The sequence below is a fragment of the Salmo salar genome, chromosome ssa02 (assembly GCF_905237065.1).
Source record: "Salmo salar chromosome ssa02, Ssal_v3.1, whole genome shotgun sequence".
NCBI lineage: Eukaryota > Metazoa > Chordata > Actinopteri > Salmoniformes > Salmonidae > Salmo > Salmo salar.
In genome coordinates, this window is record NC_059443.1 from 51,758,817 (window position 1) to 51,782,139 (window position 23,323).

Sequence of the window (23,323 nt, forward strand, 5' to 3'; positions counted from 1 at the left end):
TGTTGAAATATCCAGCCCCGGCGTAACTACAACTTTGTGACTGATTCTTCAACATTATTCCCAAGAATCTGCTGATATTGAGTGGAATCCATGCGACCCTCAACTTTAACAAGATTCCCAGTACCGGCACTGGCCACATAGCCCCACAGCATGATGGAACCCCCACCGAATTTCACTGTGGGTAGAGAGTGTTTTTCTTGGAACGCTGTGTTCTTTTGCCGCCATGCATAACGTCCCTTGTTATGACCAAATAACTCAATCTTTGTTTCATCAGTCCAAAGCACCTTATTCCAAAATGAAGCTGGCTTGTCCAAATGTGCGTTTGCATACCTCAAGCGACTCTGTTTGTGGCGTGTGTGCAGAAAAAGCTTCTTCCGCATCACTCTCCCGTACAGCTTCTCCTTGTGCAAAGTGCGCTGAATTGTTGAATGATGCACAGTGACACCATCTGCAGCAAGATGATGTTGTATGTCTTTGGAGGTGGTCTGTGGGCTGTTTTTGACCGTTCTCACCATCCTTTGCCTCTCCGATATTTTACTTGGCCTGCCACTTCTGGCCTTAACAAGAACTGTGCCTGTGGTCTTCCATTTCCTCACTATGTTCCTCACAGTGGACACTGACAGCTTACATCTCTGCGATAGCTTTTTGTAGCCTTCTTCTAAACCATAATATTGAACAATCTTTGTTTTCAGGTCATTTGAGAGTTGTTTTGAGGCCCCCATGTTGCCACTCTTCAGAGGAGTGTCAAAGAGAACAACAGCTTGCAATTGGCCACCTTACATACCTTTTCTCATGATTGGATGCACTTGTCTATGAAGTTCAAGGCTTAATGAGCTCACCAAACCAATTGTGTGTTCCAATTAATCAGTGCTAAGTAGTTACAGGTATTCAAATCAACAGAATGACAAGGGTGCCCAAATTTTTGCATAGCCTATTTTTCACATCTGATTTAATTTCATACAACTTAATATTGCTACACTAAAAATCTTTGTCTGGACAATACCCCAGTACTCAGCTTTTATTAGAAAATGAATGGCATGCCACTGTGATCATTTTCTGTGACGACAGAGTCAATTATTATGCAGCCTCAGAGGGGTGCCCAAACTTTTTCATACGACTGTACTGTACATACAATAAATACAAAGAAACAGGTGTTTGAGTGCTCATGTTGTTTGAGGCTCATTTTACATTTTTTTTAATTTATGTAATTTTAAAAAACATTTTACAAAGGAAAAAATTATGATCCTGTAGTGCAAAACCAAAGAACTCTCTTCTCTGACTATCAGCTTTGGCCTTTTTACCCCGGACGACTCGGTACGTCCACTGACCTATCATTCAATGACGCATGAATGTATACTTTCAGAATATGTATGGCTCTCATGGTTATACTAACTATATACTAACAACTGTGTCTATTTCATTTTTGGCATTCCCTTTCTCATAGATTTTGATTAATATTACTGACGCTGGTCAAGAAGAGAACAGTTATGACGATAGAATAGAATTTGTTGTATTTCAACCGAAATGCATATTTTTACTGTCACAATAACCTACACACAAATGCACACACACTCACAAACAGTATTGGGATTCGAACCGTGACTCTAATCTCAAGGCTCTAGATTTGGGAAAGACTCATTTAGAGTAGTCCGGTTTCATTTCAGCCGCTGCGGCTGCCTCAAGAAAACAGGAGGTCTGGAGGACCTTCTCTGAGTCCAACCATGAGACTGGTAAGAACTCCAACATCTGATGATCACTGTAGGATGAACTTGCTGAACGGGAGCTTCTGTATGTATTACGACAGTAAATCTAATCTTCTCTCAGGTGTCCTCTCACAAGATCAAGGTCCTGAGGTTATTCCTAAAGGAGACCCAAGTAGGTACACATGATCGACATCTCTCAATGTTATCTCATGTGATAAAGTCTTTCTATCAGGGGAAAAAGCTGGATGTTTTTATCGAAGTCAAGCTCATTAGTCACAAATGTTTTTAAATGGCATTTTTGCTGAAGAAATTCAGGATTCAACATGTTTTTTGGGTACGTTTTCTCCAGTTTAGAGGTTATCAAATGTGACTGACTGCTGTCATTGACGTAAACAGACTATTGTTGTTAGGTGTTAAATGACGTCAGCTGTTGTCGACTGGTGTTAAATCTTATACTTAAGAATAAATGTCTATTAAATGTTATGTCGTCATTTGTTTATTGGTAAAATGACTTGACCTTGGGTTGTCTCCAGGCTGCATGGTGGACATCGCCTTTCTGATTGACGGCAGCGGGAACGTAGGTGGGCGACGCTTTCAGATCCAGAAATACTTCCTGTTCGAGGTGTTACGGGTTATCAATGTGGGCGTAAGGAATTGGACAAAATACTGGGATAGAGGGCAAGAGGGGGGATTGCTAAAGTGGTTGGAGAAAGGAGGACAGGAAAAGAACAAAATAAGATGGGGCAGAAGAAAGAACAAAATAGGTAGTGCTGGTTGGCAGCTGACAGACAGGCACTACTAATGCATCCCAAATGGCACCTTATTCTTTATATAACGTTAGGGCACTGCTTTTGATCAGAGCCCTATGTGCTCTGGTCAAAAGTTGTGCACTACGTAGTGAATAGGGTGCCTTTTGGGAAGCACACTAGGCCACTCATCCATCTCCTAGGCTTTGATTGGGTTTCAACATGTCAAAGCTAACTGAAAAGGGACTAAAGTGAGGTACTTCCATGTAGTCTACAAACTACTCAATCACTACAGCACTACTCCCCTTAGGGCTGTCAAACAGACTTCAAACAGACCCCTACGGGCCCTGGTCAAAAGTAGAGCGCTACATAGGGAATAGGGTGCCATTTGGGACACACACCAGGCCTCCTCCTTTACCATCATGCTTAATGAACATCCTGAGAGAGAGACATTTTCAACAGATGTAGTGATGGATAATGATGGAGGGGGGGAGAGATAATTTATTTTGTTGTCACCACCAGACTTACTGTGCTACCTCCCTTTTCCCCTCAACCAGAAGAGAACAAGAGGAATGTAAGAACAATATATTTGTTGATGTGGTCATTAGGACATGCGTTCATGCAAACAAAGTAACTTACCCAACTGTAGTCCTGTGTAGCTCAGTTAGTAGAGCATGGCGCTTCCAACGCCAGGGTTGTGGGTTTTATTCCCACTTGGGACCAGTATGAAAACCGTAAATATCAACACTGATCCATTTTTTTCAATAACACCCTGCTGTTGCCAGCACCATGGTCTAACCTACTCAGCCATCTTGCAATGTAAGGCACAATATTTTAATTGATTCATTATTATAGGTAGGCATTATTAACTCGGTTGAAATACAGTACAGGTGTGTTTTTCCCAGTGTCAGTTTGGACTGAAGGCACATCTCAACCCCACAGGGATCTTAAATCGGGCTCCCGAGTGACGCAGCGGTCTAAGGCACTGCATCTCAGTGCTTGAGGCGTCACTACAGACACCCTGGTTTGACTCCAGGCTGCATCACAACTGGCCGTGATTGGGAGTCCCATAGGGCGGCGCACAATTGGCCCAGCAGCGTCCGGGTTCGGCCAGCGTAGGCCGTTATTGTAAATCAGAATTTGTTCTTAACTGACTTGGTTAAAGGTTAAATAAATACAAATAAAAAAATGTAAAGGAGCTATAGAGCATATCATCCAAAAAGGGGGTCACTCCAATGTGGGTGAGTTGCCACATACAGGATTTTAAATGACTTATTTGACAATTGAAATATATATATATATATAAAGCTGCTCCAGCCAGAGACAACAATACATGCATAAAAATGGTCGAAGATAACCTTGATAAAGCCGAAAGGCATATTTTCATTGTGTGCAACAAGATGGCAGGCTGGCAAGATTGACACTCATTGGAAAAACAACATGAAAAGTATGGTTTGGGTAGGATGAGTTTCCAGGGATTAGACACAATATGTCTCTTGCAAGAATGCCTTGTAAGATTTGTGAAATCCTCCAAACGTTGTTTACTTTGTGAAACAGAGATGTTAGACTTACCAGAGAAACCTTTGATTAAATAACAGCCTTAATCTAAACAAAGAGGCCTTCTTCTCCTTCATCTGCACTTACCGAAAAAAAACCCCACATGAGAATCGCTTAAAAACATACTGAAAAACAAACCATTGAAAAACGATAATCAAAAGGAATGCACATAACACTATTGTAGAGCTACATAAAACTCATATAATACGCATATACTCATTAAGATCCATCAGTGACACCAAGCCGGGAGCCAGGGGAGTTGAATTGTCTTCACAGTACTGTGTTAACATTTTTGTTGCCTCTCCAACACTCCCTGCTGTTTTAACTAATGAGTGAAATAAGATTCCTTCCAAGATACGCAGCCGCATTCAATTGAAAATTGGAGTAAAAAGACTTGGTGCTCCTGTACTGCTTGCCGTGTGGTAGCAGAGAGAACAGTATATGACTTGGGTGACTGGAGTATTTGACAATTTCTTGGGCATTTCTCTGACACCGCCAAGTATATAGGTCCTAGATGGCAGGAAGCTTGGCCCCAGGCTACACACGCACTACCCTCTGTAGCGCCTTACGGTCGGATGCCAAGCAGTTGCCATACCAGGCCGTGATGCAACCGGTCAGGATGCTCTTGATGGGTGCAGCTGTAGGACTGTTTGAGGATCTGGGGACCTATGCCAAATCTTTTCAGTCTCCTGAGGGGAAAAGGTGTTGTCACGACTTTCTTGGTGTGTTTGGACCATGATAGTTTGTTGGTGATGTGGACACCAAGGAACTTGAAACTCTTGACCCGCTCCACTACAGCTCTGTCAACGTGAATGGGGGCGTGTTCCTGCCTCCTTTTCCTGTAGTCCACAATCAGATCCTTTGTCTTGCACACGTTGAGGGAGAGGTTGTTGTCCTGGCACCACAATGCCAGGTCTCTGACCTCGTCTCTATAGGCTGCATCATTGTTGTCGGTGATCACTGTTGTGTCGTCAGCAAACTTAATGTTGGTGTTAGAGTCGTGCTTGGCCACGCAGTCGTGGGTGAACAGGGAGTACAGGAGGGGACTAAGCACGCACCACTGAGGGGCCCCCGTGTTGAGGATCAGCTTAGCAGATGTGTTGTTGCCTACCCTTACCAACTGGTGCAGCCCGTCAGGAAGTCCAGGATCCAGTTGTAGAGGGAGGTGTTTAGTCCCAGGGTCCTTAGCTTAGTGATGAGCTTTGTGGGCACTATGGTGTTGAACGCTGAGCTGTAGTCAATGAACAGCATTCTCAAATAGGTCTTCCTTTTGTCCAGGTGGGAAAGGGCAGTGTGGAGTGCCGTTGAGATTGCGTCATCTGTGGATCTGTTGGGGCGGTATGCGAATTGGAGTCGGTCTAGGGTTTCCAGGATGATGGTGTTGATGTGAGCTATGACCAGTCTTTCAAAGCACTTCATGGCTACCGACGTGAGTGCTACGGGGTGGTAGTCATTTAGGAAGGTTACCTTTGCTTTATTGGGCACAGGGAGTACGGTGGTCTGCTTGAAACATGTAGGCATTACAGACTCGGTCAGGGAGAGGTTGAAAATGTCAGTGAAGACACCTGCCAGTTGGTCCGCGCATGCTCTGAGTACACCTCCTGGTGATCCGCACTGCCTTGTGAATGTTGACCTGTTAAAAGGTCTTGCTCACATCGGCTACGGAGAATGTGATCACACAATCTTCCGGAACAGCTGGTGCTCTCATGTATGCTTCTGTGATGCTTGCCTCGAAGCGATCATCAAAGGCATTTAGCTCGTCTGGTAGGCTCGTGTCACTGGGCAGCTCGCTGGGTTTCCCTTTGTAGTTCCTAATAGTTTTCAAGACCTGCCACATCCGACGAGCATTGGAGCCGGTGTAGTAGGTTTCAATCTTAGTCTTGTATTGACACTGCCTGTTTGATGGTTCATCTGAAGGCATAGCGGGATTTGTTATAAGCGTCCAGATTAGTGTACCGCTCCTTGAAAGCGGCAGCTCTAGCCTTTAGCTTGGTGCTGAAGTTGCCTGTAATCCATGGCTTCTGGTTGGAAAATGTACGTATGGTTACTGTGGGGACGACGACGTCGGTGCACTTATTGATGAAGCAGGTGACTGAGGTGGTATACTACCCAATATCATTGGATGAATCCCGGAACATACTCCAGTCTGCGCTAGCAAAATAGTCCTGTAGCATAGCATCCTCGTCATCTGACCACATCCGTATTGAGTGAGTCACTTGTACTTCCTGGTTTAGTTTTTGCTTGTAAGCAGGAATCTGGAGAATATATTTATGGTCAGATTTGCCAATTGGAGGGTGAGGTAGAGCTTTGTATGCATCTCTGTGTGTGGAGTAAAGGTGGTCAAAAAATGCTTCCCTCTGGTTGCACGTGACAGGCTGGTAGAAATTAGGTCAAATGGATTTAAGTTTGCCTGCATTAAAGTCCCAGGCCACAAGGAGCACCACTTCTGGATGTGCATTTCCTTGTTTGCTTTTGGCCTTATACAGGTCATTGAGTGTGGTCTTAGTGCCAGCATCGGTTTGTGGTGGTAAATAGACGGCTACGAAAAGTATAGATGAAAACTCTCTTGGTAGATAGTGTGGTCTACAGCTTATCATGAGGTACTCTACCGTAGGCTAGCAATACCTCAAGACTTCCTTAATATTAGACATTGCGTACCAGCTGTTATTTACAAAGACACACACCCCCACCCCTAGTTTTACCAGACCTAGCTGTTCTGTCCTGCCGATGTATATTTTCAGTGTCGTCGTTCAGCCACGACTAAGGGGGAAACATACGATATTACAGTTTTTAATGCTCCATCGGTAGGATAGTCTCGAACGGAGATCATCCAGTTTATTCTCCAGTGATTGCACGTTGTCCAATAGATTACCAATATTACCAAAATATTTGGAATACTCACTCATTGACTGTTCCTGGGACTACCTGAAACAGGGAGGGACTACCTGGACTTGTTCAATAAGAAACACACATTTTCTTTTTCCGTAGATAAAAAAAAAAAAACTAGGTTTTATCGTATTCTAATAAACATGTCTCTGTTGTCCCTGGCAAGGCCTTGGCCCACATTAACGAGCAATACTTTACTTACAGCAACGGTAATCAGGGACAGGTGTTGACGTGGTCCTGGTGGATGGTTGGCCCTCGTACCGCGTGGAGGAAGCTTTAAGGCCTGCCTGGGAGTCAGGTGTCAATGTGTTCCTGGGAACCGTCAAGGGGCTGGACGACGGCGAGAGACCGGACATGGCAGAGTCTGACTTTCAGGACAAGGTGAGAGGTCAAAATGGGCTCTGAAAGAGGAACGAATGGGTCACAGGCTCTGTTCCAATACTTTTATAACTTCCTAAACCTTTTTGAGGTTGTCACTGATCTATATAGGGTTGGGTCAATGAAGCAAGGCAACAGCTTCATTGCTTTCACCAATCCAACTGTGCAGTCCATTAATCTCTACACAATTCCTTATTGTGTATTGGACAATTTTCCATTCTTTTTGATGAGGAATCATTCAGTTCATGATTTCAAACCGTTAAACACACTGTAACTGACAACCTCCGTGTTCTCCTTTATCCTCCTTTGTATTTTCTCCCTTCCTCAGGTGGTGTCGGCCCGGCGTCTTCTTCCTGCCCGTTGTCAGTTGGTTATCCTTACTCTCCACCGCGCTGCCCCTGGTGGAACGCGTGTTCCACTCCCTGCCTGGTATGCAGCCACACCTGCCTCAATGCCCACAACCTCATCTTCCTATTGGATGGCTCCAGCAGTATGGGCACCGCCCACTTCAACACCCTACTCAAGTTTGTCACCAATGTTACATCAACGTTCGACATCTCTACCATGGACACGCGCGGCGTTAGTGCAGTACACATATGAGCAGAGGTTGGAGATAGGCCTTGGGGCATATGGTGGAAAGGAGGAGCTGTTGGACGACGTTTGGGGGATAAGCTACTGGAGCGGGGAGACCAGCACAGGGGCGGCCATTGCGTTCACCACATGGGAAGTTTCCGGCCAATTGAACGGGAGTAAGCAGAAGGTCATGGTAGTTATCACTGACGGCGTTCATATGACGACGTCAGGTCCCCTGCTCTGGCCACTCAACAGTTAGGTAAGCAAGGTGGGGAGGGAGGGTCAAGAGTCGATTGGCTAAGACGGAACAATGGGGGGTGGAAAGTAATTGTAGCAGGGCAGAGAGGCCCTATTTGAAGACTTTGAAAATACACCTCTCCTTCATTTTTAAGGTCCCATTTGGGTGACTTGAGCAAATGAAAGCAAGGTTTCACTTTCCACATTATTGCTTTCATCTATTTAAATCAGGTCAGGGACTACCTTGACGGAGAATGGATTCATTTGAATGGAAGTATTTGAATGGAGAAAGAAACTGATATATGGTGTGTGTATTGTGTGTGAACAGGTGTATTTTGCCTACTCCATTGGTTTGCTTGGGCTTCCCAGGAGCAGCTAGAAGACATAGCCAGCGAGTCAGTCAAGGAGCACTTGTTCTTCATGGAGGACTTTGATGGCCTCCATAAGCTGGTGTCCACTATCGTACACAGCATCTGTCAAGAGTTCAACTCACAGCCTCAAAACTGAACCCTTAAGTAGAACACACCAAAACAACAGTCATCTGAGAGTGCAACAGAGTGCCTCTGACCAGAATATCAGGAAGCATTTTCTGGTCATCTACTAATGATTATACATGTTAATTGGCTTCGAAAACAGGCACTGCTCCCTATGACATACCCCACGGCAAAAGTAAGTGATGGAACGGCCCCCTACTGCGCTCGGCTGAGCATCGTTCTGGTGTGTGTGGTCTCTTACACACTGGGAGAAGTACTACATTGTCAACAAATGATACTTACGCACATACCAGTTTATGTATTTAAATAATATACATCTTAGATTTATTTATAAAATACTGTATGTTTAAAAAATATTGTTAGGACTTTTGCAAGGTATTAACATTGCTATTGGATTACAATTAATATGTAAGATGGGGTACTTAAAATATGAATCAAATACAAATATATTTTCCTATAGGTAGGTATACACTTGAATGGAAAATGTGTGATAATGTTGAATCAATGAAATGCATTATTCTAAAGGTGGGAAACAAATACTACATTACCAGTATGATATACAACATATTCCTTTATTGTTGTTATTGATAAATCTGTCAATCTCCCATCTGAGAAAAAATACAATACATCATGAAAAAAGAGTAAACTATAATGACAATAACTATATGTACTGTATGTACAGTCCAATTAGCATATTTATCAAATTCACATCTTAAAAGAATTCTCTATACAACTGGAGGCTAAAAGGGGAATTACTTTTGATTTACAATAGGCAAACTTGGCTTCGCCCAGGACTTTGTTTTCCCATTGGTTATTAATAGGTTCTTTGTTTTGTGTGATCTCTTCTCATACACTTTGTATTGCTTGTAAGCAACACCCCCTGCTGCTCAGAATGGACAAGTGAATTTCAGACGCATATATGAGTCACTATTTAGACTAGAGCATTCTGCTTTAACACTGCCTACCACAGTACGATAATTCTTTGTTAAAATCCTAGTTCTTGTCCGACTCCTGGTTCTGGAGGACCACTGTTTGCTTGGTTATATTATTATTATTATTATTCCAATTGATGACCGTATGCAGTCATGATAAACACACTGTCTAAAAAACGACAGCTCAATCAAAACTGATTTGGAGAAAACTAGTATTTAAAGTGGTTCTCTACGACCAAAAACACACAAACAAAACACTAGCCTATGTTCAGCCCTCATTATTCTGTCATGGACATACAGCCCATTAAAAGACATGAAATGAGAGCCAACCTGCTGAAATATGGTTTTTCCACATTGTGAGCAGCAGGGGGCCCTATACTAACTCTTCTTTTGTTCAACTACTCAGTGTTGTGATGAGACTACTGTACGTTTACCACGACAAGGGCACCATACATACTGACTCCATTTCACATCACCATGTTTAGCCACTCAATATACTGTGTTAATAAATATCTTTTTTTTATACTTTAAAACTGTACACGTTTTTGTTCTCTCCCTTACATTGTCTAAAATTACCTGACACCAAAGTAAATAAAAAAGAAAAAATATCTTTGTACAACAAAAGCACACCGAATTCCCCACAGATTTTGATCCATCCTCGTCATTCAACAGTCCTCATTTTCGAGACCAAAGCATTTGGTAGATAGCGAAATCCTAATCTCTCACTGTTCAACTGCAGATGAGACAACTTGGAGAATAAATGACAAAATCTGTCTTGTTTTGTAGTGCTCACAACCAAAGGCATAACTTTTGATAAGACCGGCAAATCTCCAACCATTCCACTACAAAAGAAACAAAGTACACAAATCCCCCAAGGAATAACTCCTAAATGTTCAAGTAAAACAGAAAATATTCTTTAAAAAAATATCTACCTGTATTTAACAAGGATTTACCTTTTTCACCAACCATGTATAGTAAATAAAAAAACGAGTAATTGCTCAAAATAATTAGACAAAATTATATTTTCAAACAGTTATTACATTAAGCATTTACCCTGCTTTCTGACCAGAGCTGGTCATATCGCCTAAACACAGGAGCGTAGCTTGTGTGCAGTTGAGTACTAAGAGACCTCAGTTCTGCAGTCAAAATGGGAGCCAAGGGGCTAACTCAGCACAGTGGCAAGCAGGATATCTATGAAGAATCTACCTTAGCAGTCATAGCTAACTTGGCATTAGCATTAACAAAAGAGCTAACTTAGCATTATAAGCAGAAAGAGCCAATTTAGCAGTCGCTGGAAACTTCACATCTGCAGGCTCTCTGTGAAGCATCTTGTCATTGTAAGACAATACTTGGTTGATAATTTTGGCTTAAATGACACAGAGGCATAAATAAATACACAGCTCAAATTAAAAAACAATCAAATTAATAAATTGTTTCACTGCAAACCATTTTCAGTGCAGTTTGGTTGTTCAACTATAAATGCATGATAAAGCAGCATGTATTCAAATTAGGTCAAACCACAACATTGATCAATCACTTCTGTTAAAATTGTGAAACAAAGTTTGAGTAATTGATCTACTGCTAGCAAATTGTCACAGGTCAGATCTTGTTAAGAGTTAGCGCTTCTACTTTTGTTGCTACAGTATATTACAATGTTGCTGTCCTATTTATGTAAAGAATGGAACATCCAAACACCAAAAGGCACTCCTTGTACCTAGGAGAACTGAAGCATAAAAGCATTTACAATTTAATTGGAAACTAAATGAAGTTTAAGAAAGGATGTGGCCTGGCTAAGTCAGTGTTTTGGCTGTGTACAGGCAATATAGATTTGGACACTGATTCAACAGTGAAGTAAAGCAAGCTGGAATACAAGGATGGCTTACTCACTTAGGTGACAGATTCATATGGGCTAATATGTAGGAATTCTGTTAGCAAAGTTTCATTACACAATTCAATTATTTTCATGGGGTTGGCTTTTCAAGATAATGCAAAACAAGTGTGTGGACAATAGGCACTACTTAAAAAGCTACATTTTCACTTGTTTAAGAGATGAATGAATGGAGTCATTTCCAATTTGTTGTGATTACATACAAAACCACATTGACATATAAAAAAGGCTATAATAAATCACACACCAAGGAAATGCAGCCTCTTGGCCTTTACTTCAACTTCAAACTGACTTTCAGGTTACTTTAAACTTCTTTACAATTGTGATTTATTTTAGGGGGACTCCAGTTCTGCACGCTACTGTATATTTCAGTGGATTGGAGGGCATTGTGGATCCCAACTCCCTCATTCAATAACTGAAACAGTACTGTGATATTGACCACTAGCCATACATATGCTGTGTACATCCGATGAAAATAATTATTTTCAAACATAGTTTTATGGATCAAATGGAATAGACAATGTCCAGTGCTATGTTGTTGAACGCCCTTGCCCACTCCTACGTTGCACACAAACTGTAAAATCTCCTACGTTGCACACAAACTGTAAAATAACGTTGTTTGCAAGACTGACGAAAAAGGCACATTTTCATGAAATCTTTGAAAATGACGACACTGAAGACACAGGCAGTCTTAGGGGTGGCTGGGGTGGGTGCAGAATATGAGTCTTGTGTTTCTGTTAGTTAGGAAACAAATGCAATGTTTCTAAATGAGAGTACACATCTTGAGAATTTCCTGGATATCTGCTTGGTCTTTGTGATGTTTGACCACTGGTCTACTCCTGGTTTGGCTGTAGCACCCAGGCCCGCCCGGGTTAGCTGGGGAGTGTGTGTGTGTAGGACAGGAAGTATACGGTGGAAGGATAGTAGCTGCCTTCTCTCAAAACTCTCTCACGTTCACCCCTTTCAGCCTTCAAACCATCAGGTGTCTAACCATCACTCTCGACTGCCACTGGTTGAGACTCAGACACCAGTGGCTAGTTACCCATTCACCTCACTACATTTCCTTCCACACTGCCTTTGAGATGGGCTCCAACTCCCATCTCTCCCTTCAGTTACACCACACCTAATCCCCTTTTTTATGGTCCTTCGAGCCGGACGCAGCTGTTAGCCATTGGGATTTGCAATCATACGAAGACCTTGGCGAGCGCGTCGGCCCCGGCGCTGCCGATGTAGCACTTGGTGGGGTGGAACGCCACGTCGTGGATGGCCTCGTCCGACTTCTTGCGGTGCGCTGTGAACTCCTGGATGCACGTCTTGCTCTCCATGTTCCACAGGCGGATGGAGCAGTCATGGCCTAACATGGCGGAGGATGGCGAGAATAAAAATATAAAGAAATAGGAACACAAGTATAAAGAAATAGGGAGGTAGAGTGAGAGGGAGACAGAGAGAAAGATGGAGAGATGGGGAGTTACAATTTTACAACTGCCTTTTAGTGAAAATTGCCACAAGAAAGATCCAAGGGGGCTTCCGTTTCTGTGCTCAGATATCATATTTGCCACACTGTCAGTTTGTTTCTCCAGTTATGCAAGGAACAATATTGCTGTAATTACATGAAACGCTAACCAACAAAACACTAGTACTTCTCTGTTTCCAGATAAATACTTACTGCCAGACATCAGGTACAAGCCATTGGGATCCACAGCTAAACTGGTGACTGCATCCAGGTGGGCTACCATGGAGTGAATACATTTCCCTGTAATAGGAACCCAGGATGAGTACAAAATCAATGTCCTCAATGTTGTATTTATACCAACTGTTATAAGTACACTTTATACTGTGACAAAATGTGTTTGTCTTACTATGTATACATTTTATTTTCATTCTAGCTGGAATGTCGGTTCAAAATGGCCGCTGTCTAGCTCACCCGTGTTGTTGTCGAAGAACTGGATGTGTCGGTCCTCCTGTGCCGTGATGGTGATGGGCAGAGTGGGGTGACTCAGCACCTTGTTGATCTTGCACGGGGCTTCTGTGTGTTCGGGGTGGACGTGAAAAGACAGGAAACTCAACTGAACATTGCCGATTAGCCCTTCTCATTTACATGTAGTCACTTGTCAGAACAACAGGATAAATGGGAGTTATAACTCAAGACAAAATTATTAAAAAGTAGGGAGTTGAACATCCACAGAGCTATAATATAATTGGTGGGTACTAGGGTTATATTGCAGACTGTGCTGATATACCAGCTGCTATGCCCTGTTGCTAATAAAACAAAGAAATATGCTAAGGAAACTTTCTGAAGCGAGTACACCAACAAAATAAGAGTATGACTTTTAATGCATAAACATAAAACATTTATGTTGTGACAAGAAGGGTAAAGGGAGTTGACAGGGAGAGCGCAAGAAAATAGGTAGTAAGCGCATATTGCACTCAAATACTCGCTTTTGAGTTACAAATCTATATAGTCACTGTGTAGAAATGACAGCGGAACTTACCGGGCTCTCCGGTCTGGTCCAGCTTGAGGATCAGCTGCCGCGTCTCCATGTTGAAGAGTCCGATCTCCCCCGTGCTGAACGACGTCACCATGTGGGCCGGCTCACTGCACACCAGGTCAACTGACGTGGGGACGCCTAGCTCTGAAACCAACAGAGTTGAAAAGGTTATGAGCTAATTCTAGAGCAGTGGTTCTGCTGTAGGGGGAAGGATTTGCGTGTGGTGACCTGGTCCTAGGTCAGAGCTTTTTTTGCATTGAGTAACTCTTTACGGAGCTAATTCTTGATCAGTTTTACCTCTGAATCCGATAAAGGTAGAGGTGGAGAGGTTAGTGTTTGGCTGTGGAGACCTGGTTTGTCCTAGGTCAGACCTCTTTTTGGGGCAGGTAGTGTTCTGAATTGACTCAGAGGTTCGCAAACTTTATTGACCTGCGACCCCATATTGACATCAAAAATGTTTTGCGACCCCCACCATGTAAAAAAAGTTATGCAATCAACGGCCAATGTTGACTTTATTAAATTGGGACTATGACAGTCTATTACAAATCAGTCACAGTATTTTTGACAGTATTTCAATATAAAGACAGTATGGTTTGACGTGACTGAAATGCATCAGAAAGGTATTGGGAAGTTCAGAAGACCATCAGGCAATAACGCTGTATGATCTTCTGTGTAGAAGGTCTCTGACCTCCTCCCTATAGGCTGTCTCATCGTTGTCGGTGACCAGGCCTACCACTGTTGTGTCATCGGCAAACTAAATGAGTCATGACTGAACAGGGAGTACAGGAGGGGACTGAGCAGGCACCACTGAGGTGTTGAGTATCAGCGGGGAGGATGTGTTACCTACCCTTACCACCTGGGGGCGGCCCGTCAGGAAGTCCAGGATCTACCGCCCAAGCAGAGGGAGGTGTCTAGTCCCAGGGTCCTTAGCTTAGTGATGAGCTTTGAGGACACTATGGTGTTGAATGCTAAGCTGTAGTCAATGAATAGCATTCTCACATAGGTGTTCCTTTTATCCAGGTGTGAAAGGGCAGTGTGGAGCGCAATAGAGATTGCATCATCTGTGGGTCTGTTGGGGCGGTATGCAAATTGGAGTGGGTCTAGGGTTTCCAGAATGATGGTGTTGATGTGAGCCATGACCAGCCTTTCAAAGCACTTCATGGCTACATACGAGAGTGCTACAGGTCAGTAGTCATTTAGGCAGGTTACCTTAGTGTTCTTGGGCACAGGGACTATAGTGGTCTGCTTGAAACATGTTGGTATTACAGACTCAGTCAGGGAGAGGTTGAAAATGTTAGTGAAAACACCTGCCAGTTGGTCAAGCGCATGCTCAGAGTACAAGTCCTGGAAATCCGTCTGGACCTGCGGCCTTGTGAATGTTGACCTGTTTAAAAGGTCTTACATCGGCTACGGTATGCGTGATCACACAGTCGTCCAGAACAGCTGATGCTCTCATGCATGTTTCAATGTTACTTTCCTCGTAGCGAACATAGAAGTAATTTAGCTTGTCTGGTAGGCTTGTGTCACTGGGTAGTTCGCGGCTGTGCTTCCATTTGTAGTCTGTAATAGTTTGCAAGCCCTGTCACATCCGACAAGTGTCGGAGCCGGTGTAGTACGATTCGATCTTAGTCCTACATTGAGGCTTTGCCTGTTTGATGGTTCATCGGAGGGCATTTGTTATAAGCTTCCGGGGTTAGAGTCCCGCTCCTTGAAAGCGGCAGCTCTACCATTTAGCTCAGTGCGAATGTTGCCTGTAAACCATAGCTTCTGGTTGGGGTATGTACGTACAGTCACATCTATGCACTGATTGATGGAAGCCAGTGACTGATGTGGTGTACTCCTCAATGCCATCGGAAGAATCCCGGAACATATTCCAGTCTGTGCTAGCAAAACAATCCTGTAGCTTAGCATCTGCTTCATCTGACCACTTTCTTACGCACCGAGTCACTGGTGCTTCCTGCTTTAGTTTTTGCTTGTAAGCATGAATCAGAAGGATAGAATTATGGTCAGATTTGCCAATTGGAGGGCGAGGGAGAGCTTTGTACGCATCACTGTGTGTGGAGTAACGGTGGTCTAGAGTTTTTTCCCTCTGGTTGCACATTTAACATGCTGGTAGAAATTAGGTAAAACGGATTTAAGTTTCCCTGCATTAAAGTCCCAGGCCACTAGGAGCATTTTCCTGTTTGCTTATGGCCATATGCAGCTCATTGAGTGTGGTCTTAGTGCCAGCATCGGTTTGTGGCGGTAAATAGACAGCTACGAAGAATATAGATTAAAACTCTCTTGGTAGATAGTGTGGTCTACAGCTTATCATGAGATACACTACCTCAGGCGAGCAAAACCTTGAGATATCATGCACCAGCTGTTGAAATCGTGCACCAGCTGTTGTTTACAAACATACATAGACCGCCAACCCCTTGTCTTACCAGAGGCTGCTGTTCTAATCTGCTGATACACTGTATTACCCGCCAGCTATATGTTATTCATGTCGTCGTTCAGCCACGACTCGGTGAAACATAAGATATTACAGTTTTTAATGTCCCGTTGGTAGGATAACGTAGTTCGTCCTCTTTATTATCCGGCCAATAGTAGCAATGGCAAAGGCAGATTAGCTACTCGTCGCCGGATTCTTACAAGGCACCCCGATCTCCTTCTGCGATATCTCTGTCTCTTTCTCCTGTGAATGACGGGGATGAGGGCCTTGTTGGGTGTCTGGAATAAATCCCACTCGTCCGACTCATTCAATAAATATTATTTGTCCAGTTCAAGGTGAGTAATCACTGTTCTGATGTCCAGAAGCTCTTTCCAGTCATAAGAGATGGTAGCAGCAACATTAGGTACAAAATAAGTTACAATGTGAAAAAATAAAAAATAAATAGCACGGTTGGTTAATTAAGAGCCCATAAAACGGCAGCCATCCCCTCCGGTGCCATCTTCATCATCAGGCGACCCTACATGGTGTCGCGACCCCTAGTTTGGGAAACCCTGGAGTAACTCTTTATGGGGCAGATTTTAGGTGATTGTATAGCATGAAATGACAAACATATTTTATGAGCTGATCCTAGAGCAGTGGTTATGTGGGACAGTCCTTGTAAGAGGGTGAATTTGGTGTTTTGTAAGCTGATCCTAGAGCAGACGTTGTGGAACATGAAGTAAAAAATGTGTGAGGCATCTGTTTAACCTCTATGGGCTAGGTGGGACGCTTGCGTCCCACCTACGTAACAGCCACTGCCAGCCTGTGGCGCGATTTTCAAAACCTTAAAAATCCTATTACTTCAATTTCTCAAACATATGACTATTTTACAGCCATTTAAAGACAAGACTCTCGTTAATCTAACCACACTGTCCGATTTCAAAAAGGCTTTACAACGAAAGCAAAACATTAGATTATGTCAGCAGAGTACCAAGCCAGAAATAATCAGACACCCATTTTTCAAGCCAGCATATAATGTCACCAAAACCCAGAAGACAGCTAAATGCAGCACTCACCTTTGATGATCTTCATCAGATGACAACCCTAGGACATTATGTTATACAATACATGCATGTTTTGTTCAATCAAGTTCATATTTATATCAAAAACCAGCTTTTTACATTAGCATGTGACGTTCAGAACTAGCATACCCCCGCAAACTTCCGGGGAATTCGCTAACATTTTACTAAATTACTCACGATAAACGTTCACAAAAAGCATAACAATTATTTTAAGAATTATAGATACAGACCTCCTCTATGCACTCGATATGTCCGATTTTAAAATAGCTTTTTGGTGAAAGCACATTTTGCAATATTCTAAGTACATAGTCCAGGCATCACGGGCTCGCTATTTAGACACCCGGCAAGTTTAGCACTCACCATAATCATATTTACTATTATAAAAGTTTGATTACCTTTTGTTGTCTTCGTCAGAATGCACACCCAGGACTGCTACTTCAATAACAAATGTTGGTTTGGTCCAAAATAATCCATCGTTATATCTGAATAGCGGCGTTTTGTTCGTGCGTTCCAGACACTATCCGAAATAGTAAAGAAGTGTCGCGTGCATGGCGCAATTCGTGACAATAAAATTCTAAATATTACATTACCGTACTTCGAAGCATGTCAACCGCTGTTTAAAATCAATTTTTACGACATTTTTCTCGTAGAAAAGCGATAATATTCCGACAGGGAATCTCCTTTTCGGCAAACAGAGGAAAAAAATCCCAAAGGCGGGGCGGTCGGGGTCACGCGCATAAGCCCAGTGTCCCTTGATCGGCCACTTGAGAAAGGCGATAATGTGTTTCAGCCTGGGGCTGGAATGACGACATTCTCTTTTTTCCCGGGCTCTGAGCGCCTATGGACGACGTGGGAAGTGTCACGTTAGAGCAGAGATCCTTAGTAAATGATAGAGATGGAAAAGAAGTTCAAGAAATGGTCAGACAGGCCACTTCCTGTAAAGGAATCTCTCAGGTTTTGACCTGCCATTTGAGTTCTGTTATACTCACAGACACCATTCAAACAGTTTTCGAAAATTTAGGGTGTTTTCTATCCATATGTAATAAGTATATGCATATTCTAGTTACTGGGTAGGAGTGGTAACCAGATTAAATCGGGTATGTTTTTTATCCAGCCGTGTCAATACTGCCCCCTAGCCCTAACAGGTTAATGAACTGATCTTAGTGCAGTGTTTGTGTGGGACAGCCAATGTAAGTCTATTGGGGGATCATTTCGTCGATCTGATCTGCATTCAGCACCTCACCTCCTTTCTCGTTGAAGATGGCGAGTGCGGGGGAGGTGCTGGCAGCGTTCCACAGGCGCACAGTGCCATCCCCGGAGCAGGAGAGCAGGCGCTGGTGGGCCGAGCTGTAGACCACTCCCCACACTGAGTCAGTGTGACCCAGCATCGCCCCTCGCAGCACTGAGGGCTCTATTGCAGGAAAGAGAGAGGGAGAGTTAGGAGAGAGAGGGAAGGAGTTATGAGGAGGGAGAGGTAGAGAATTAAGAGGTGGGGAGAGTTAAAAAGGAGGGAGGGGAAAAGGAGAGAGGGAATGAGAGAACGAAAGATCATGTGGAGACAGGGAAAAAAAATAGTTGGATAAAGAGGAGAATAGAGTGAAAGAGGAGGATTAAAGGAGTGTCAGAGAGAGAGTTAGAGTGATGTAGCGAAAGGGAAAATAGAGGTGGAGAGAGAAAGAGTAAAGTGATGAGAACAGTGAAGAGAATATGAAAAAAGAGAGATGTACTAATAATCAGGGGTGTAGCAAAGGCAACTGGGGGCATACCATATGAGTCATAGGGGTCAATATTGGGGTTGGGGGTGTTCCAGCTCTGAATGGTTCCATCCACCCCCCCACTGAAGCACTGCTCCCCTGTAGAGCTCATGGTCACACACAACACCGCACCCCTACAGAAGACAGGAAAACTCATCTCATTATTAACTTCAACTTGTTTTGGGAAGACAAAACACAACACCGCATTCCTACAGGAGAAAGTGTCAATACCTGTTACTACAAAATTCAACTTTATTTTTTTCATCGCACTTTCGCAATGTTTTACTTATGCAAAGATACAAAGTATGTGAATATGTACATTTGATGGTTTGTATGGAACACCATTTGATAGAACAAATTATTCATGTATACAAGAGTATCAGTCCAGCTGTCCAGTTATTAAAAAGGTTGGGTTATAGTGGATAAGGAAGATTACTCACCGATGGGCCCTGAAAGTATAGATGGGTTCCACATCTAGGGCAGCACACCTAGGAAGACAGACAGGGGACATAACTATCTTTGATATACATATTCAACGACCATACACGAACTAAAACCAAATGTCCCATAACAGCCAACAGAAATGTATAAGAAAAAGGCATAATTTAGCTATCGATTGTCTTTTCACTATAGTGCTCTTAACAATTCCACATGACTCTTACCCCATTGAAAGTGACCAAGTTAGCCACTTTCACTACTTAAGTACCTGCTTAAAAGCATAATTGTCTTTGACTGGGTCATATTCATTAGTGCACACAGAGTTTCTTAATTACTGTGTATTGCTCTTATCTTTGTCAGGTCGTTATTGTAAAAGAGAATGTGTTCTCAATTACTTACCTGGTTAAATGAAGGCAAACATTTTAATTGTTTGGGGTCTAGTAAATACAATCCAGGTGTTTGACTGACAGCAGGGTAGGCCTATGTGAACTCTTACTTCTTGGCGGGGGCGGTCTTCTGGAGGTTCCACAGTTTGAGGGTGTGGTCCTCGGAGGCAGTGACCAGGACGGGCTCCACGGGGTGGAAGGCCAGGCCCCGGATGGAGTCAAAGTGGCTCCGCAGCGTGAACTTGGGGTTCCACGTCTTCCGCAGCGCATCCTGACTGTTGGTTACCTGAGTAAAATGGCAAAGAGTATTGATGTCAGTTGGAGATTTGCAGACAGACCACCTCCTCCTTCTGCTCAAGCCATGTGGTTCCCTCTTGATTGTCGCTCCATCTGTTGCATGCTTGAAAGCCTCAAAACTCTGGCTGTTATTTGATTGTTTTTGTTTAGATTTTTCAAGCAAGCAATATAGAAGTCTGAAAAATATTATTATTATTAGGATTCAAGCCTTAGTCCTGCACAATGTTTCAGAAGGTATAGCATGCTAGGAGTCACTAGTTTTGTCTTATTTATTTCAATTTACAAAAAGTAACTTACGTAGTCACACCTGACTTAAGGTTGGTTCCTGTTTGTTATGCAAGTTCAGTGGTGCTATGCTCTTTATCATGCCTCTAAATACAGTTGAAGTCGGAAGTTTACATACACCTTAGCCAAATGCATTTAAACTCAGTTTTTCACAATTCCTGACATTTAATCTTAGTAAACATCCCCTGTCTTAGGTCAGTCAGGATCAACACATTTTAAGAATGTTAAATGTCAGGATAATAGTAGAGAATGATTTATTTCAGCTTTTATTTCTTTCATCACATTCCCAGTGGGTCAGAAGTTTACATACACTCAATTAGTATTTGGTAGCATTGCCTTTAAAATGTTTAACTTGGGTCAAACAAGTCATGTAGCCTTCCACAAGCTTCCCACAAAAAGTTGGGTGAATTTTGGCCCATTCCTCCTAACAGAGCTGGTGTAACTGAGTCAGGTTTGTAGGCCTCCTTGCTTGCGCACGCCTTTTCAGTTCTGCCCACAAATTTTCTATAGGATTGAGGTCAGGGCTTTGTGATGGCCACGCCAATACCTTGACTTTGTTGTCCTTAAGCCATTTTTCCACAACTTTGAAAGTATGCTTGGGGTCATTGTCCATTTGGAAGACCCATTTGCAACCAAGCTTTAACTTCCTGACTGATTTCTTGAGATGTTGCTTCAATATATACACATAATTTTCCTGCTTTATGATACCATCTATTTTGTGAAGGGCACCAGTCCCTCCTGCAGCAAAGCCCCCACACAACATGATGCTGCCACCCCCGTGCTTCACGGTTGGGATGGTGTTCTTCACCTAGCAAGCCTCCCCTTTTTCCTCCAAACATAACGATGGTAATTATAGCCAAACAGTTCTATTTTTGTTTCATCAGTCCAGAGGACATTTCTGCAAAAAGTACGATCTTTGTCCCCATGTGCATTTGCAAACCATAGTCTGGCTTTTTTATGCCGGTTTTGGAGCAGTGGCTTTTTCCTTGCTTAACGGCCTTTCAGGTTATGTCGATATAGGACTCGTTTTACTGTGGATATAGATACTTTTGTACCCGTTTTTCTCCAGCATCTTCACAAGGTCCTTTGCTGTTGTTCTGGGATTGATTTGCACTTTTTGCACCAAAGTACGTTCATCTCTAGGAGAAACAGAACGTCTCCTTCCTGAGCGGTATGACGGCTGCGTGGTCCCATGGTGTTTATACTTGCGTACTATTGTTTTGTACAGATGAACGTGGTACCTTCAGGCGTTTGGAAATTGCTCCCAAGGATGAACCAGACTTGTGGAGATCTACAATTTCTTGGCTGATTTCTTTTGATTTTCCCATGATGTCAAGCAAAGAGGCACTGAGTTTGAAGGTAGGCCTTGAAATACATCCCCAGGTATACCTCCAATTGACTCAAATGATGTCAATTAGCCTATTAGAAGCTTCTAAAGCCATTATTTTCGGGAATTGTCCAAGCTGTTTAAAGGCACAGTCAACCTAGCATTTGTAAACTTCTGACCCACTGGAATTATGATACAGTGAATTATAAGTGAAATAATCTGTCTGTAAACAATTGTTGGAAAAATGACTTGTGTCATGCACAAAGTAGATGTCCTAACCAACTTGCCAAAACTATAGTTTGTTAACAAGACATTTGTGGAGTGGTTGAAAAATCTGTTTGAATGACACCAACCTAAGTGTATGTAAACTTCCGACTTCAACTGTATGTTTGCAATGTGCCCCTTGTGCTTGACCACAGTAGACAGTCAATGCATATGCTTTTCATTTCCTGCTTGTTAGAGCTGCAATATCTTCGAATGAAAGTTACCATACAAACTTTAATGTTATCTAATGCACACAAATCCATGCCTATTTTGAGATGAGTGTGTCCATCATAGAAATATAATTAGAACACTAAGGTGTCCTCCCACACTGGGTCCAACTGAGCAATATAACACTCAGCCTCTTCAATCCCAACCTCATTCTGCATGCTAGCTCTGTCCAGCAATACAACAGCAGAGTTCATTTCGCATTCAATTGATCTGGAGTGTGTGTATGTGCACGCATGTGCCTCTGTGTGTGTGTGTGTGTGTGTCTCTGTGTGTGCACGCTTGCATTAATGTGCATGCGTCTAGGCACGTGTTTGTGTGTGTCAATAAAAGCGAAAGTCAAAGCACATGCTAATCAGACTAGCCTGTTTAAATATTGACATTTTGAAAGCTGGAGACCAGCCTCTTACATAAGCTTGGTTCAATTCTGTGGATTACTATTGATTTCAAGTCTTCTGTTTGCAGTTACACTCACTAGCTCAAAGTCTATGTATATAAGCGCAGAGTTAATAAAGTAGGATAATTTATTCTGCTTATAAACCTACACTACCAATCAGCTTGATCCCAATTCTTACGCATATTCTGGCGCGAAGTTCCCTAGGATCAGTTTCTCTTCCCCCAATCCTAACCTTCATCATGACTAGGGAAAATGCTAAACTGAACCAAGATCAGCATAAACTTCACTCTCCTTCTACTCGCTCACCTGGGGTTCATACAATACAGTAAACCCAGGGTTTTCTTACAGTGTACACTTCGTACAAGTCTTATCTATCAATAACTGGCTAAGGCTTTGAAAAATAGGTTGGCCCATTAGATAAATACAGTGCATTCAGACCTCTTGACTTTTCCACATTTTGTTACGTTACAACCTTATTCTAAATGTTTTTTTTTTTATTCCCTCAATCTACACACAATAGCCCATAATGACAAAGCAAATTTTAGCAAATGTATAAAATAAAATAAAAATAT

At 42.7% G+C, this 23,323-nt stretch overlaps 1 protein-coding gene and 1 pseudogene across 4 annotated transcripts in view; one reads left to right on the plus strand and one right to left on the minus strand.

The window, feature by feature from the left end:
* Positions 1-8,587, plus strand: part of LOC106585506 (vitrin-like) — a 32,271-nt pseudogene extending 23,684 nt beyond the window's left edge.
* Positions 8,588-9,127: 540 nt separating this feature from the next.
* LOC106586164 (striatin) overlaps positions 9,128-23,323 on the minus strand; it is a 105,550-nt gene continuing 91,354 nt past the window's right edge. For all 4 annotated transcript variants that reach the window (XM_045705701.1, XM_045705696.1, XM_014173094.2 and 1 more), the window contains 8 exons: positions 20,067-20,242; positions 19,573-19,620; positions 19,145-19,266; positions 18,622-18,789; positions 13,887-14,027; positions 13,319-13,420; positions 13,061-13,147; positions 9,128-12,748 (listed from right to left, as the gene is read on the minus strand). In XM_045705701.1, coding sequence (XP_045561657.1) covers positions 12,579-12,748; positions 13,061-13,147; positions 13,319-13,420; positions 13,887-14,027; positions 18,622-18,789; positions 19,145-19,266; positions 19,573-19,620; positions 20,067-20,242 — 1,014 coding nt within the window. In that variant the 3' untranslated portion in view covers positions 9,128-12,578. The remainder of the gene's footprint in view (positions 12,749-13,060; positions 13,148-13,318; positions 13,421-13,886; positions 14,028-18,621; positions 18,790-19,144; positions 19,267-19,572; positions 19,621-20,066; positions 20,243-23,323) is intronic.